This window comes from Eurosta solidaginis, chromosome 3, assembly GCF_040869045.1.
Source record: "Eurosta solidaginis isolate ZX-2024a chromosome 3, ASM4086904v1, whole genome shotgun sequence".
NCBI classification, from domain to species: Eukaryota; Metazoa; Arthropoda; class Insecta; order Diptera; family Tephritidae; genus Eurosta; species Eurosta solidaginis.
The window spans coordinates 281,398,990-281,414,570 of record NC_090321.1 but is presented as its reverse complement, the minus strand read 5'-3'; the positions used below and the strand labels follow the sequence as shown (position 1 = coordinate 281,414,570).

Below are 15,581 nucleotides of genomic sequence, written 5' to 3'. Positions count from 1 at the left end.
CTGATTTGTAAGATCGCTGGTTCGAATCGAGCTCAAGGCCTAACAATAATTATTTTATCATTATCACTGTTGTTATGATAAATTTTTTCTTAAATTAAAAGCAAAGATTTTTGAGCATAAAGATGTTGCTTGCGCGAACTTCAGTGGATAGCAGCGGAGCTTCACAAAATTCTAGTAGGTCACTTCCACCACACACACACTTTAACAAAATTTTTTTACATAATTTAAGCACACAAAATAAAATTGGAGTTTTAGAGAGTAAAAATTAAAATTCTGAACAGATTAGCTGAATAAAAAATGTACAAATGATTGTTAAATAACAAATACAGACAGTGGTAGTTTAACACATTCTGCTGTGGTGAGTGGTGAATGTGACCTACTAGAGTTGAAGGTTGCTTCACACTATTTTTCGCGCATGCAACATCTCTAGTTTAAAATTGTCTCTGCTTTATGTTCAAAAATCTTTGTAAAGATGTTGCATGCGCGAAAAATAGTGTGAAGCAACCTTACCAAAACACAAAAGTTCGCGCATGCAACATCTTTATGTTCAACAAGTAAGGAAGGCTAAGTTCGGGTGTAACCGAACATTACATACTCAACTGAGAGCTTTGGAGACAAAATAAGGGAAAATCACCATTTAGCAAAATGAACCTAGGGTAACCCTGGAATGTGTTTGTATGACATGGATTTCAAATGGAAGGTATTCAAGAGTATTTTAAAAGAGAGTGGGCCATAGTTCTATAGGTGGACGCCATTTCGGGATATCGCCATATAGGTGGACCAGAGGTTACTCTAGAATGTGTTTGTACGATATGGGTATCAAATGAAAGGTGTTAATGGGTATTTTAAAAGCGAGTGGGCTTTAGCTCTTTAGGTGGACGCCTTTTCGAGATATCGTCATAAGGGTGGACCAGGGGTGACTCTGGACGGTATCGGTATCAAATTAAAGGTATTAATGAGGGTTTTAAAAGGGAGTGGCCCTTAGTTGTATATGTGAAGGCGTTTTCGAGATATCGATGAAAATGTGGACCAGGGTGCCCCAGAACATCATTTGTCGGGTACCGCTAATTTATTTATATATGTAACACCACGAACAGTATTCCGGCCAAGATTCCAATGGCTTCTGATTTCGCCGTGCAGAACTTTTTCATTTTCTTCTACTTAATACGGTAGGTGTCACACCCATTTTACAAAGTTTTTTCTAAAGTTATATTTTGGGTCAATAAACCAATCCAATTACCATGTTTCATCTCTTTTTTCATATTTGGTATAGAATTATGGAATTTTTTTCATGCTTCGTAATTTGCGATATCGGAAAAGTGGGCGTGGTCATAGTCGGATTTCGGCCATTTTTTATACCAAGATAAATAGAGTTCAGATAAGTACGTGAACTAAGTTTAGTAATGATATATCGATTTTTGCTGAAGTTATCGTGCTAACGGCCGAGCGGAAGGACCGACGGTCGACTGTGTATAAAAACTGGACGTGGCTTCGACCGATTTCGCCCATTTTCACAGAAAACAGTTATCGTCATAGAATCTATACCCCTACCAAATTTCACAAGGATTGGTCAATTTTTGTTCGACTTATGGCATTAAAAGTATTCTAGACGAATTAAATGAAAAAGGGCGAAGTTACGCCCATTTTGAAATTTTCTTTTATCTTTGTATTTTGTTGCACCATATCATTACTGGAGTCGAATGTTAACATAATTTACTTTTATACTGTAAAGATATTAAATTTTTTGTTAAAATTTGACTTAAAAAAAAATTTTTTTTTTAAAAGTGGGCGTGTTTGTCATCCGATTTCGCTAATTTTTATTTATCACACATATAGTAATAGGAGTAACGTGCCTGCCAAATTTCATCACATCTTTTCGGTTTTTCGAAATTTTCGATATCGAAAAAGTGGGCGGGGTTGTGTCCGATTTCGTTCATTTTAAATAGCGATCTGAGATGAGCGCCCACGAACCTGCATACCAAATTTCATCAAGATACCTCAAAATTTGCTAAAGTTATCCGTGTTTACGGACGGACGGACATGGCTAAATGAATTTCTTTTTTCGCCCAGATCATTTTGATATATATAAGTCTATATCTATCCCCATTAGTTTATCCCGTTACGGATTACCGTTATGCGAACAAAGTTAATATACTCTGTGAGCTCTGTTCAGCTGAGTATAAAAATCTTTGACAAATGTATGTTGTTGCTGTAGAAATGAGCCAACCATATAGTTGAGCCATGATTCAAAATATAAGAAAACAAGTAAGGAAGGTTAAGTTCTGGTATAACCGAACGTTACATACTCAGCTGCCAAATTACAGCTTGCAAAACTTTTAAATTACCTTCTTTTAAATGTGGGCGGTGCCACGCCCATTGTCAAAAATTTTATTAATTTATTATTCTGCGTCATAAGGTCAACCCACCTACCAAGTTTCATCGCTTTATCCGTCTTTGGTAATGAATTATTGCACTTTTTCGGTTTTTCGAAATGTTCGATATCGAAAAAGTGGGCATGGTTATATTTCGATTTCGTTCATTTTAAAAAGCGATCTGAGATGAGTGCCCAGGAATTTACATACCAAATTTTATTAAAATACCTCAAAATTTACTCAAGTTATCGTGTTTACGGACAGACGGACGGACGGACGGACATAGCTAAATGAATTTATTTTTATCGCCCAGATCATTTTTTTTATATAGAAGTCTATATCTATCTCGATTATTTTATGCCGTTACGGGGTATCGTTATGCGAACTTTTCTTCCAATGAGTAACCTTTAGGCTTGACGTGCATATCGGGGACGCGTAGCATGCAATTGGCCGGCCAATTATTTTGTAAGTGGTAATGAGCGCTTCCTTGTCTTTACCCCAAGTGCTGCCGTATGTCCAATATGGTCGAAATTTGCAGTGTCCATGTTGTAAATAAGGTCAACGATGATTTGGTCGGTGACAGTGTCAGGCTTCGCGTGGAGAAACAACTGGAAAGATCAGGGAGATAGCTGTTTATTTTATTACATAGCTTATAGATGTGTGGGCCTGGACCTGTGGCTATTATTGTGCAGTCATCGGCGTAGGATTCAATGGTGACTCCTTCTGGTTGCGAAGGTAGATTCGATATACAGAAGTTAAACAAAAGCGGGGTTAGGACACCACGCTATGGTAGGTTAGGTTAGTTTAGGGTGGCTGCCCGAGGGCACACTTAAGCCAGTAGTATTAGGCCCTTTGTGATACCACGAAAAACACCGTTACCTTTCCTCTTCGAACCATTTTGAGGAGCTGATGGAAGCTACCAGGTCCTTGACGTCATGCTCCACAACCTGGATCAGATCATCAAGAAGTGGAGCTCCTAGAAAGCGCTGCCGTGCTCCGCTTAGTGCTGGTTGCTAGTTACAAATGAGGTGAACCACCGTTTCCTCCTCCTCATCCTCTTTACAACTCCTACAGCAACGACGATAAGGCGCTCCTAACCTTTCTGCATGCCTACCTATGAGGCAATGACCCGTTAGTGCCCCCACAAGTGTGGAAATTGTATCCCTTCTTAGGGTGTACACGTGAGGGGATCTTTTAGGATCCTTTAAGGCCAGGTTTCTTTCGATGTTCGACACCCCGGTGTTTGTAGCCATCTTTCGTCGGCTTGACGGTAGATGTGCTCTTTTAGCATTAGCTTGCATGTGGACAGAGGCATACCTAAGCGTTCTTCTCCAGGAAGAACCTGCCTGGTTGTACCCTGCCTAGCGAGTTCATCTGCAATGCAGTTTCCCTCGATATCCCTATGTCCAGGGACCCATGTGAGGTGTGCACGGTTCTGTTGAGCCATCTCCTGAAGAGATTTTATGGCAGCTTACTGTCGCTGAAGATAAAAATTTCTTTTCCGCCATTGTATGTCCCTATCCTAGCTGCGGCTTCCAATATAGCTGCAACTTCTGCCTGTAATACACTGCAGTGGTCGGGTAGTCTGAATGAGAGCTGGAGGTCAAGGTCCCTTGAGTATACTCCACCTCCAACTCTACCGTTTAGCTTGGAGCCGTCCGTGTATATGGAAATGCTGCTGCCCATAGCAAGGCACTTATCCGACTCCGTCCAGGCATCCCTGCTGGGTATGTTTATCATAAAGTTGGTTTCCGCAACTGTTGCGGTCGCAAAGCGATCCGTGCTAGGAGGGAGAAAACTGTATTTGTTTAGTATACTTGAGTGTCCTGTGGTCTTGTTGTTCCAACACGACAACTCCCTTAGATGCAGGGCTGACGTTGCCGCTGCTCGAGGACCAGCTAGATCCAATGGAAGGATGTCAAGAATGGCCTGAAGAGCTTCGCTAGGCGTTGTTCTTAGAGCCCCGCTTATGCTTATCATGCTGGATCTGTGGACTTTACCCAACAAGTTTAGGTTTGACGCCTTGCTCAAGGCTGGCCACCATACGACTACCCCATACAGGAGTATGGGTCGGATAATCTCGGTATAAATCAATCTGCATATGTTGGGGGTGAGTCCCCATTTTTTGCCAATGGCTCGTTTACACGTATATAATGCAATGTACGCTTTCTTTTGTCGCTGAATAACGTTGTCCTTCCAGTTCAGCTTTTCGTCTAAAACTACGCCTAGAAATGTGGCTTTATCTACCAGGCTTAGGCGCACCCCATTTAGTTCTGGTAGGTTTAACTATAGTATTTTGTATCGTTTGGTATATAAGACAAGCTCAACTTTATCGGAATTGACGCTGAGCACATCGGGAAGCCCACAGGGAAACCTCCCGCAATGCTACCTGCATCAAGTCGCATAAAGGGAACTTGCCTCTGTAGACAATCGCTAGGTCATCAGCATATGCCACAACCTTCCCGCTCCCCCCAACTAGTATCTCTTAATAGCGAGTTTACCGTTAGGTTCCATAGTTGAGGCGAAAGGACACCACCCTGGGGCATGCCCCTTGCGACAAATCGTGTTATATTAACCTTCCCCAGTGAGGAAAGCACTTTCCTTCCCCTGAGCAGTTGATCAATCAGTCCCACTAGGGGTCTATTTACGTCCAGACCAGTTAGAGCATTGTTAACGGCGTCTGAACTTATATTGTTGAATGCTCCTTCAATGTCTAGGAAAGCCACAAGACAATAATCCTTTTCGAACAAGGACGTTTATATAGTATAGACTAGGCTGTGTAGCGCAGTCTCCGCAGATTTACCTTTGGTGTACGCGTGTTGAGGTTCCTATCAATGAGGTTCCTATCAATGTTTGTAGTGAGAAAATCGCTAACTCTTCTCTCTAGGGTCTTGACTACGAAGGATGAAAGACTGATAGGTCTGTAGTCCTTCGGCTCGTAATGAGGCTTTGCCTGCCTTAGGAATGAATATGACCGTGGCGCTCCTTCATGCCCACGGAATATAGTTCAGAGCCAAACAAGCTGTATATATGTGCCGCAGCCAGTTGGCTGATAACTCCAAAGAGTAGATAAGTTGATCGGGGATAATCCCGTCTGGTCCAGCAGCCTTAAAAGGTTTAAAACTTTTAACTGCCCACCTCACCCTCTCCTCAGTGAAGGGTATATTCACAGCTTGGTTTGCTGCAGGTACTTCCGGTGCGCTGGTCATATTTCCCAGGAAATGTGTGTCCACGAGCAGCTCTAGGGTTTGCCCTTCTGTGCTGGTCCAGGTACCATTCGGTCTCCGCAGAAAGCCAATAGCTGTTGGCGTCTTACAAAGCACGCACCGTAGCCTTGATGTGTCAACGACACTTTCGACTCCAGTGCAGAAATTTCTCCATGAAGTTCACTTCGCTTGTCTCAGGACTTTTTTGTATGTCCTTAGTTTGTCCTTGTATTCTAGCCATTGTGACCCGTTATCAAGGAATTTGGCTTTGTTAAACTGTTCTCTACAGGATTTACGAAGTAGGTCCAGATCATGGGACCACCAGTGAGGTTTACGCTTACCGCGTGGTTTTGACATTGGACAAGCCTGTTCTAAGGCATTTGAGAATGCCGATGTGAAGGTTTTTACCAGACCCTCTAGCTCCTCCGTTGATGAGGGGCTTTGAGGGGGCAGTGCTGGTAGTTCTCTTGCTAACAGCTCATTATGTAGTTCCCAGTTTGTATTACGTGGGTTACGTCTCGCAATGGGCTGATCGACGAAGAACTCTAACATTACTTCAATATACCGGTGGTCTGAGAAGAAATGTTCCTCAAGAACACGCCACTTTTTAACCCACCCAAAAACGCTTTCGCTACAAACAGTGAGGTCAATAACCTCTTCACGGTTTTTAGTAATAAAAGTTGGTTCATTACCTACATTGCAAACTACCAGGTTAGTTGTTAAAAGGTAATCAAAAAGTGACTCACCACGAGTGTTTATGTCGGAACTATCCAACTGCACGTGGTGGGCGTTTGCGTCTGTCCGATTAGCAGATGGTCTTTGCTTTAGTCGGCCACCAGATCCTTTACCGTCTTTTGCGGAGGAGGTTCCTCTGCGTCGTACGGCATATAAACAGGGTGGCACCCCTTGTTTAATTATTCTGGGTTTAGATGTAAGCGAACGCAGTTCTTAAAGATAAATGCCCTGAACACGCAGAAGAGGAACGCACTCTCCATAGGGAGACGCGCGTTACTCTGGCTCAACTTCGATCTGGATACTTTACAACATGGTAAACTCTTATCGATACAGAATCAACCCCGACATGCATAATGTATGTCCTGCTTTCAATGTGCCCCCCACACGACACCAACCATCTCTTCAATTGTAATGTGGAACCAACGCCCCTAACACCCCTCTCACTCTGGTCCACCCCTGTTAAAGCTGCAAGTTTCCTCGGACTCCCGTTAGAGGATATTGATGACAATTTGTGAGTGTTTCCGCCTATTGGATGGGTCGAAGCACTGTTACAACGTGTACATGGAGCCTTCGTTGTGCCGCTGTTCTACGAAGTTAGATGCCTTGTGTGTTTGACACCAATTCCCCTCCCTAATTCCATGAAAATACTTGGCGGTGCCAGAGCCTCGCCTGCTAAATATGCGCACGATAAATTTATGTTCGTATCAGGATTCGCCTCGCTAAGGTGTGGTTGTCAATTGCGCTTATCAACCCCTTGAATCCACGACAGTCATGGATATCGCAGCTTAGTTTTTGTAATAACATAAGTAAAGAATCTGCGATGTTTTCACCCGTGTGCCCACAATTTGGGATGAAAGACAGGAAGTGTTCTCTTGGATTGAGGCTTTCCATATATCTCATGGTTAGAGTTGGTTGATCAATGCGCGCTTCATGGGGTGATGAATCAACAGAAATAGAACAGTCCTGTCCTTGATTCGGTCTGAGTAGCTTTAATCGAAAACTTGGTTCATGAAAATTTTTAATTTGTATTTAACAATTTAGCAGGCTTACAATGTGAGACAATCAACTAATCATACATTTTTTGTCTTAACTTAATTACTTAAACGTATTGATATAATTTTTATATCATCATAAGGTTTATCAGTTTTAGGATTCGCTTTTGCATTGCATATATTTTGTACAACCTCCATGCCACGAAATACACGCCCAAAAACTGTATGCTTATTATCCAACCAAGGCTAGAATAAACGAAAAAGCAATATTAATTACGCTCAGAAAGTTTGTATACATACATAGATTGAATCAATTACCGTGGGTAGCACTGTAATGAAGAACTGACTGCCATTTGTGTTGGGTCCAGCATTTGCCATGCTAATCGTATATGGGCGATCATGCTTCAAACTGGGCACAAACTCATCTTTAAAGTCATGTCCCCAAATTGATTTACCACCTGTACCAGTTCCTGTAGGATCACCGGATTGTATCATGAACCCTTTTATGACACGATGAAAAATATGACCATTGTAATATCTGCAAACAAAAAATGAATGTTTTTTTAAACGCAATTCCTCTATGAAATTTAGCAGCTTTAGGCCCGGTTTATCAGTGGTTGGTTAAGCTAAGCTTAAACTAAGCTTGCTTAAACTCTAGTCAAATTTAAACTACTGAGCAGTTTTTAAGTCACAGTTTAAGGCCGCCTTTGGGGTATGCTGTTTTGTGCGGTAACATTGTTTTTTTTTTTATTATCTAGATAATTTATAGATACGGCAACAGCTGGATTTTGTTTACCCAACAAACATGGAAAAAAATTCTCCGGCGAAATATATATCTCGTTCTGGAAGTGATATCCAACATTATTATTTAATTATTCTTAAACCAGAGAGTTCTCGAGTTGATAGCCAATTTCATTCTCCAGTCACTATCCAACCTTTGAGAAATTTTGTAAAATTAAAAGTTTTCCAGTTGATCTCCAACGTCATTAATATTTTCCTATTATTATCCTAATTTCGAGAGATCTTGAGAAATGTACAGTTCTCAAATGAACATTCAACACATTTCTCCAGTTGTAATCGTACATTGCATATCGAGTTGAGGTGGAGTTGAAAAAAATCTCCATGGTGGTACCACCAAAACCAACAGCTGTTTATTGTGAGAAATAAACACCTGGTTGATAGCAGTAATGAAGTGTAATTAGTCACACTGGCGTGGTGTGATAGCGTGCTCGGCCTGCCACACCGAAGATCCTACATCAACATCATTGAATCATACATTTGAGTCCAGTTAGAGAACCACAAGTTGTTAATTACCTTTTTTCAACTTAAGTAATAGCATATTTTGCTTTATAAAAAGTTCCCTCTTTTGCTGAGTACGTTATGATTCTCAAGTTGAGCCACTGTTTCGAAACAACTTTTGTGATTTTAGAAGTATGCCTAGTTATAGACATGAGCTCTAATGGTACTCAAGCCCAAATGCTGGTTGGGTATATTCGACGCCATTTCGAACGAACGCAAATAACTGATAGGTTAACTAGAGTTTAACCCTGGCAGATCGGCCGCTTAAACTTAGCTTAAACTTCAGGTAAAGTAGACTGAAAAAGTGCAGGATACGTTTAAGCGTAGTTTAACTGACAAACTGAGTTGAACTTGTTCTGAAAAACCGGGCCTTAGAATAGTTTACCCATTTTTGGAATGAACACAAAAATTCTCAACTGTCTTGGGGCATTCCTTAAAGAAAAGTTTCATATGTATATCGCCCATTGTCGTATGAAGGACAGCATTTTCATAAACGCGTTGTGTACCTTTAAAAATTTGTAGGAATTGTTAATTGTTTATTAATAATTAAAGTACATACATAGCGACACCTAACCCGTAAAAGGCCTCAAGCATTAAAGAGAGACATTTTTGGTCAAAATGCCACACAGTGTTTATCCGTGACGGCCCAAAACGATATTCAGAACTGCGATTGCTAAAAATATTACTTTCGGATCAGTGAGTTTAACTTTTCCTTCGGTAACATGTAATGGAGCTATATTTGAATGGAGCGCGTTTTTTTTTTTTTTTTTTGCTCAGATGCTATCTCCATTGTTCTTGCTGCTTAAATGGAGCTGCGCAAAGCATAACAGAGCTGAATAATAGATAAAAAGGCCTGCACCTTTGGTGGCTTTTCAATCGCACTTAAGACTAGCTTAATGTTATTTGACCGCACTCGAATTTGAGTACCATCTGTTTCTTTTCTGAAGCATATCGCCACAGCTTTGTAAGACAGTTCTTGGCTGCGATTTGCTTGTTTTCGACTTAATCGCCTGCTATCATGTTTTTAACGCATATATTTTGTTATTATATGTAGCTACAGCAATATGATACCCACGTCCAATTATTGCCGTTGTATATTAAGTTGCTGGCATCTACGCCATGTCGCCTCATTGGAGGGCGGCCCCCTAATCTAAGGAGTTAGGCTGACCAATAGGCAAAGGACGATTTGCAGCCAGGCGATATATTCGGCTGTATTTCTGTATATATTACGGAGCATTCCACATACCTAGCCCCCTCGGGAAGTATTTATAGCCATACCACAGTAAGGGGTTTGGGAGCAGTTGTCGACCCGAAAAAACTTGAGAATGAGCGCTATCAATGGGCCCGTGACCAGGTAGAAGAAAGTCGAAGAGAGATCAAGAAGTTTGATACGAGAAACCCTCGGTACTGCAATCGATTGTAGGAGGAAGAAGCTTCGAGTGGCATAATTAAGAAACAAAGTTCGGCGGAAGACGACAGCCATGCTTTCAAAAGGCAGAAACGATTCAGTTCCAGGGCATTGACAGCAGGACAGCCACATAGACGAGACAAGTAGGCCTAAAGCTGTAGCTACATCGAAAGCGACAACCTCGGAAAGCTGTTCCGGCTGTTCCCGAGTTGGTCCAATGGTGTGAAGATGATAGCGTGCGACAACATATCGAGATTGCGATGGCTGGAGGAAGTGGTTCCAATCTTCCAAAGGCAAGACATGAACGCGCGGTTTGAGGTGGTGGATATAGCGCAGATCCCCGCGGTACCAAAAGTTAAAGTATGGATACCATGCGTGATGAAGTCAAAGGATACGCTGCGAGTTCTGCAGAGTCAGTATCCGAATATACCGACACAGGATTGTAAGGTACTTACGTATCTCGGCCTACGGAGGAGGGTCAGTTCTACATCTTCCAAATAAACAAGCAGGAGGAGGATATATTGTACACACATCTTGGTAAAATGTACTTGTGTACAGGAAAAATGTATATTCGACTCAGGAAAAGAAGTCCCAACGATAAAAATCCTAACACAGAAGTGTGCGAAGTCGCCTCACGAAACCTGGCATTATCACCGACTAAATCTTCCGCGACCTTATTTACAGCATGGACGTCCCAAATGTCGACCATTTTGAACATCCACGTCGATGTCACTACGCTACCGACTGTCATACACCCCAAAATCTTGGGTGTGACGTTTGATCAGGATCTATATTTTGGTGAGCACGCAGCCGCAATTGTTCCGAAAATCCAGAGCCGTAATAAAATCCTCAAATCCCTTGCTGGCAGTACCTGGGGAAAATATAAAGAAACGCTCATTACTACATACAAAGCAATTGGCCAGCCGTTTACGTGCTACGCGTCACCCATATGGTCGCCAAGCCTAAAAATTACCCACTGGAAGAAGCTACAGGCCTGCCAAAATACTGCTCTCAGAATCCCCACGGGCTGTCTTCTTATGTCCCCAGAACACCATATACATAATGAGGCGAGAATACTCCCCATCAGGTAGAGAAATGTGATGCTAACCAAACAGTTCCTGTTAAATACCTAGAAACCTGGGCATCCAAACAGACATCTGATTGATGAGCCAACACCGCCTAAGGGCTTAAGGAGTCATCTCCGTAAGCATTTTGAGGAAATACGGCACCTGAGAACCCAGCCGTATGAAGCAAAAAAACACAAGCAGGTCCTTGGTGAACTCCACAAACAGGCGTCGGACCTTTATGTCAGGAATTGCCCGGTGAATCCAGTACTCAAAGAAAAGTACCCAAAACTTGTGGAAGAGGAACGCATACTCCCCAGGGAAACGCGTGTCACTCTTGCTCAACTTCGTTCTGGATACTGTAACAGGTTGAACTCTTACCTATCCAGAATCAACCCCGACATACAAAATGTATGCCCCGCTTGCAATGTGTCCCCACATGACACCAAACATCTCTTTACTTGCAATGTGAAACCAACGCCTCTAACACCCCTTCATAATGGTCCACCCCTGTTGAAACAGCAAGTTCCCTTGGACTCCCGTTAGAGGATATTGATGACAATTTGTGATCGGTCGCGGCTGTTAGGTGGGGCGAAGCACTGCTACAACAACAAGTCGAAAGGATCTCGAAAGCCTTCGCAAAGGGGCAGGTGGAGGACGCGGACGTCACCACTAAGGTGTAAAAGAAGGGCAAACAGCGCAATGGTGTTGCGAGTCTTACAGATAAACGTCCAACACATTAAAGTGGCATCGAGTGAGCTCCCCCTAACCCTTGAGCAGCCCACGCGGATTTGGCGTTTACTACGCGCAAACGGAAGAAGGGGTCCGAGATGTAGTCATGGTAAGGAAACAGCTGCGTTCATATATGCTGCCTAAGTAAACTACTGAGGAGCTCACAGTGGTGGTCATGGGGCAGAAGATTAAGCAGATATTTATCCTCGCACAGGAGAAAGGGCGCAAAAGGCGTGGATGCAAATTCGCACTACAGTGCATGGGGAGGAGGGTATATGAGAGAGGCGAATCTTTATTTTGTCAAATCCTGCAAACCAATTTGCAAATAGCCAACAGGGGAAGTGTCCCTACATGTTGATCCAACATTCATCAATGTTCTTGATATTACATTGTGCTCTGAACATGATTTATCAAGGTTTAGAACTAGGTCAACGAACTGGACGAAATTCTAGAAACATGTACAAACAAAACTGTGACAACGCAAAGAGGTTGCCAATGTGGAGGAACTGGAAGAGTCCAACGACGTCCTAACAAAGACGCTTATGACTGCTTATAACAGAGCTTGCCCTGTAAGGAAACCCAAAGAAAAGCAAAGCCAATGAGCACAATCTTCTTAGAAGACAGGTAAAAGAAATGCTTAAGCTGGCAAAAGCCGCGGAAAGCGAAGGGTGCCGGGACTAGTATAGGGATCTGTTGAGGATCTACAAGCTTTAAATTTCTAATGCGAAGAGGGTCTCATAGAACAATTTCTGTGCGGACATCGAGTGCTCCAGCGAAACAGCACGGTTGAGGAAAGTCCTAGCAAGGGGAAACACAGTCAAGGGACTAATAAAGAAAGAGAACGGGGAATGGTCACGTAATAGTGAGGAGTCCCTTGTGGTGCTTTTCTAAACACATTTCCCATTGGGAGATGATTCAGAAGAGCCAGCAGATAGAACTTACACACAACGGGTGGTGCCGGGCTTGGTGACCAATACCAGGATCGAATGGGCGGTGAACACTTTCTCTAAGTTTGAATCGCTGGGCCCAGATGGTATATTCCCAGCCATGCTATACATTTCAAGTAGAGCAGTCGTGGGTGGTTTAAAATAATATTCGATCGGTTCATAAGACGGAATCATGTACCGCACTATGGGAGAACTGCTAGTTCAGCTTACCCTACAAAAGGCGGAAAAGATCGGCGCATGTTAAGCGAATGGACAAATACGCTCCGGCCGAGAAAGTATTTCAGTTGACAACGCAGTTTGGAAACAGAGGACCTGGGTTAAGATAGGCAGGTGGAGGAAGACTTGACCTCCTTTGGTGCTCTCAATTGGCGTCTGTTATCGCGAAGCAGGCATAGCTGGCATGACTTTTACGAGACGGCCAAAATCTGTAAGGCGGTTAAGCCCAACTAATGATGATGATGGGGATCACTCAATTTCACCAGGTCTCCTTTTCTACAATAACCAGCCTGTTATAAATAATTTTTCCCTACATATTCCTAAATGTTTTCAACGATATATGGAAATACTATTTTATTCTTGTAGCTCCCCTGATTTCGCATCACATAGTAACAACTATACAATTTTGTGAGATGAAGGCCGAGTTTCTCTGCTGCTGCCGACCACGAAATGCATTTGCTAAGCCAAAAGTACACTCCTGGGGCTTAATAACTATTGCCGAGGGCGATCTCTTTTTGTTTTAGTCACCTGTACCAGGATTTGAACATGGGATCTTCGGTATGGTAGAAAAGCACATTGACGCTGGTGAATTCGCCCATCACCTTGTTAGAATAGCGCCTGACTTAGGCTTCCCATTGCACTTAAGGAGGGTCCATTGATAAGATATATTTATTTATATATTTATCAATGCATTAAAAAAAAATAACGCCAGAACCCATTCCTTATAAGATTTATGAATCTTATTACAAATTTCTAACCGCACACTCCAAAACTGTTAGGGAAGTATTTTTCTATGAAAAGAAGAACAACACCGTTAAGTTATATTTTAGATGTTGGGGTAAAGGATGTATTTTCTGTGCTAAGAGCAGGAAATTAAACAGGGTTTTGCTTGAGTCCTTTTACGGTTAGAGCTAAATAAATTCAATTGAAAAAAGACAGTATCAAATTGAACCTTCGTCTGCATATATGAAACATCAAGAGTTAAGCGTGAAATTTGAAAAAAAAAAAAACCGTATTAGTAAGAGTATACATATTATACGTACAATTAAAAAGATATTTATTAGGGCTCGTAGAAATATTCGAATAATTCGATTATTTGATTTTAGAATGTTCGACGTTTATAAATCGGAATTATTAACGAATTAAAAGTTTAAAAACTTAGAATTAACCTCAAGAGTCCATTCCCAAAGACATTGATCCGATTACACGTAATATTACTATTTTTCGTATTATATCTTGAAGCGAGTTGAATAAAATTGAGCCGGCTTTTTTGCATCTCAAAGCTCTTCAAATTTCCTACATTATGCAATATTATATATTGGACAAAAAACAGTTCTATTTTATTTTGACATTCAAAGTGATAATTTCCTATTTTTGTACATTTTTCGTGTTTTTTACGAGATATATTGGTTGTAGAGAAAAACTAATACCAGCGTGTTCAGCGACCTCAAAACCATATAGTTAGCCTATTATCGAATCAATTTTTATCATCAACTATCCCCTCCTTCTCTGCAAGGAAAATGGAGTCGTAAAAAACGGACACTCGCATCGGGTAAATTTTCGAGATTCGCCTCCAAACTCTGGGAAATGTCTTTAGTTTTTAGCATTCAGCATCAAAAATATAAAGATATGATGCAAAATCGGGTCAGTCTAATGTACATTCAATGTGAAAAACGAAAATAAGCAAATGACAGCATGGCGGCAGGGTGACATACATACAAACAAACACACGTATTCCATGTTTTTATACTCAGTTGAGCAGAGCTCACAGAGTATATTAACTTTGATTGGATAACGGTTGGTTGTACAGGTATAAAGGAATCGAGATAGATATAGACTTCCATATATCAAAATCATCAGTATCGAAAAAAAATTCGATTGAGCCATGTCCGTCCGTCCGTCCGTCCGTCTGTCCGTTAACACGATAACTTGAGTAAATTTTGAGGTATCTTGATGAAATTTCGTACGTAGGTTCCTGGGCACTCATCTCAGATCGCTATTTAAAATGAACGATATCGGACAATAACCACGCCCACTTTTTCGATATCAAAAATTTCGAAAAATCGAAAAAGTGCGATAATTCATTACCAAATACGTTTTAAGCGATGAAACTTCGTAGGTGAGTTGAACTTAAGACGCAGAATAGAAAACTAGTAAAATTCTGGAGAATGGGCGTGGCACCGCCCACTTTTAAAAGAAGGTAATTTAGAAGTTTTGCAAGCTGTAATTTGGCAGTCGTTGAAGATATCATGATGAAATTTGGCAGGAACGTTACTCTTATTACTATATGTCTGCTTAATAAAAATTAGCAAAATCGGAGAACGACCACGCCCACTTTTTAAAAAAAATTTTTTTAATTCAAATTTTAAAAGAAAAGTTAATATCTTTACCGTATGTAAGTAAATTATGGCAACATTCAACTCCAGTAATGACATGGTGCAACAAAATACAAAAATAAAAGAAAATTTAAAAATGGGCGTGGCTCCGCCCTTTTTCATTTAATTTGTCTAGGATACTTTTTAATGCCATAAGTCGAACAAACATTTACCAATCCTTGTGAAATTTCGTAGAGGCTTAGATTCTAGGACGATAACTGTTTTCTGTGAAAAA

At 41.4% G+C, this 15,581-nt stretch overlaps 1 protein-coding gene across 1 annotated transcript in view; it reads right to left on the bottom strand.

Moving 5' to 3' along the window:
* Positions 1-7,314: 7,314 nt before the first annotated feature.
* The window catches only part of LOC137245680 (peptidylprolyl isomerase domain and WD repeat-containing protein 1), a 51,129-nt gene continuing 42,862 nt past the window's right edge, over positions 7,315-15,581 (bottom strand). Inside the window, exons 8-10 of the mRNA XM_067776730.1 lie at positions 8,990-9,110; positions 7,624-7,843; positions 7,315-7,551 (exon numbers count right to left, since the gene is read on the bottom strand). Of these exons, the coding sequence (XP_067632831.1) occupies positions 7,405-7,551; positions 7,624-7,843; positions 8,990-9,110 (488 nt within the window). The 3' untranslated portion in view covers positions 7,315-7,404. The remainder of the gene's footprint in view (positions 7,552-7,623; positions 7,844-8,989; positions 9,111-15,581) is intronic.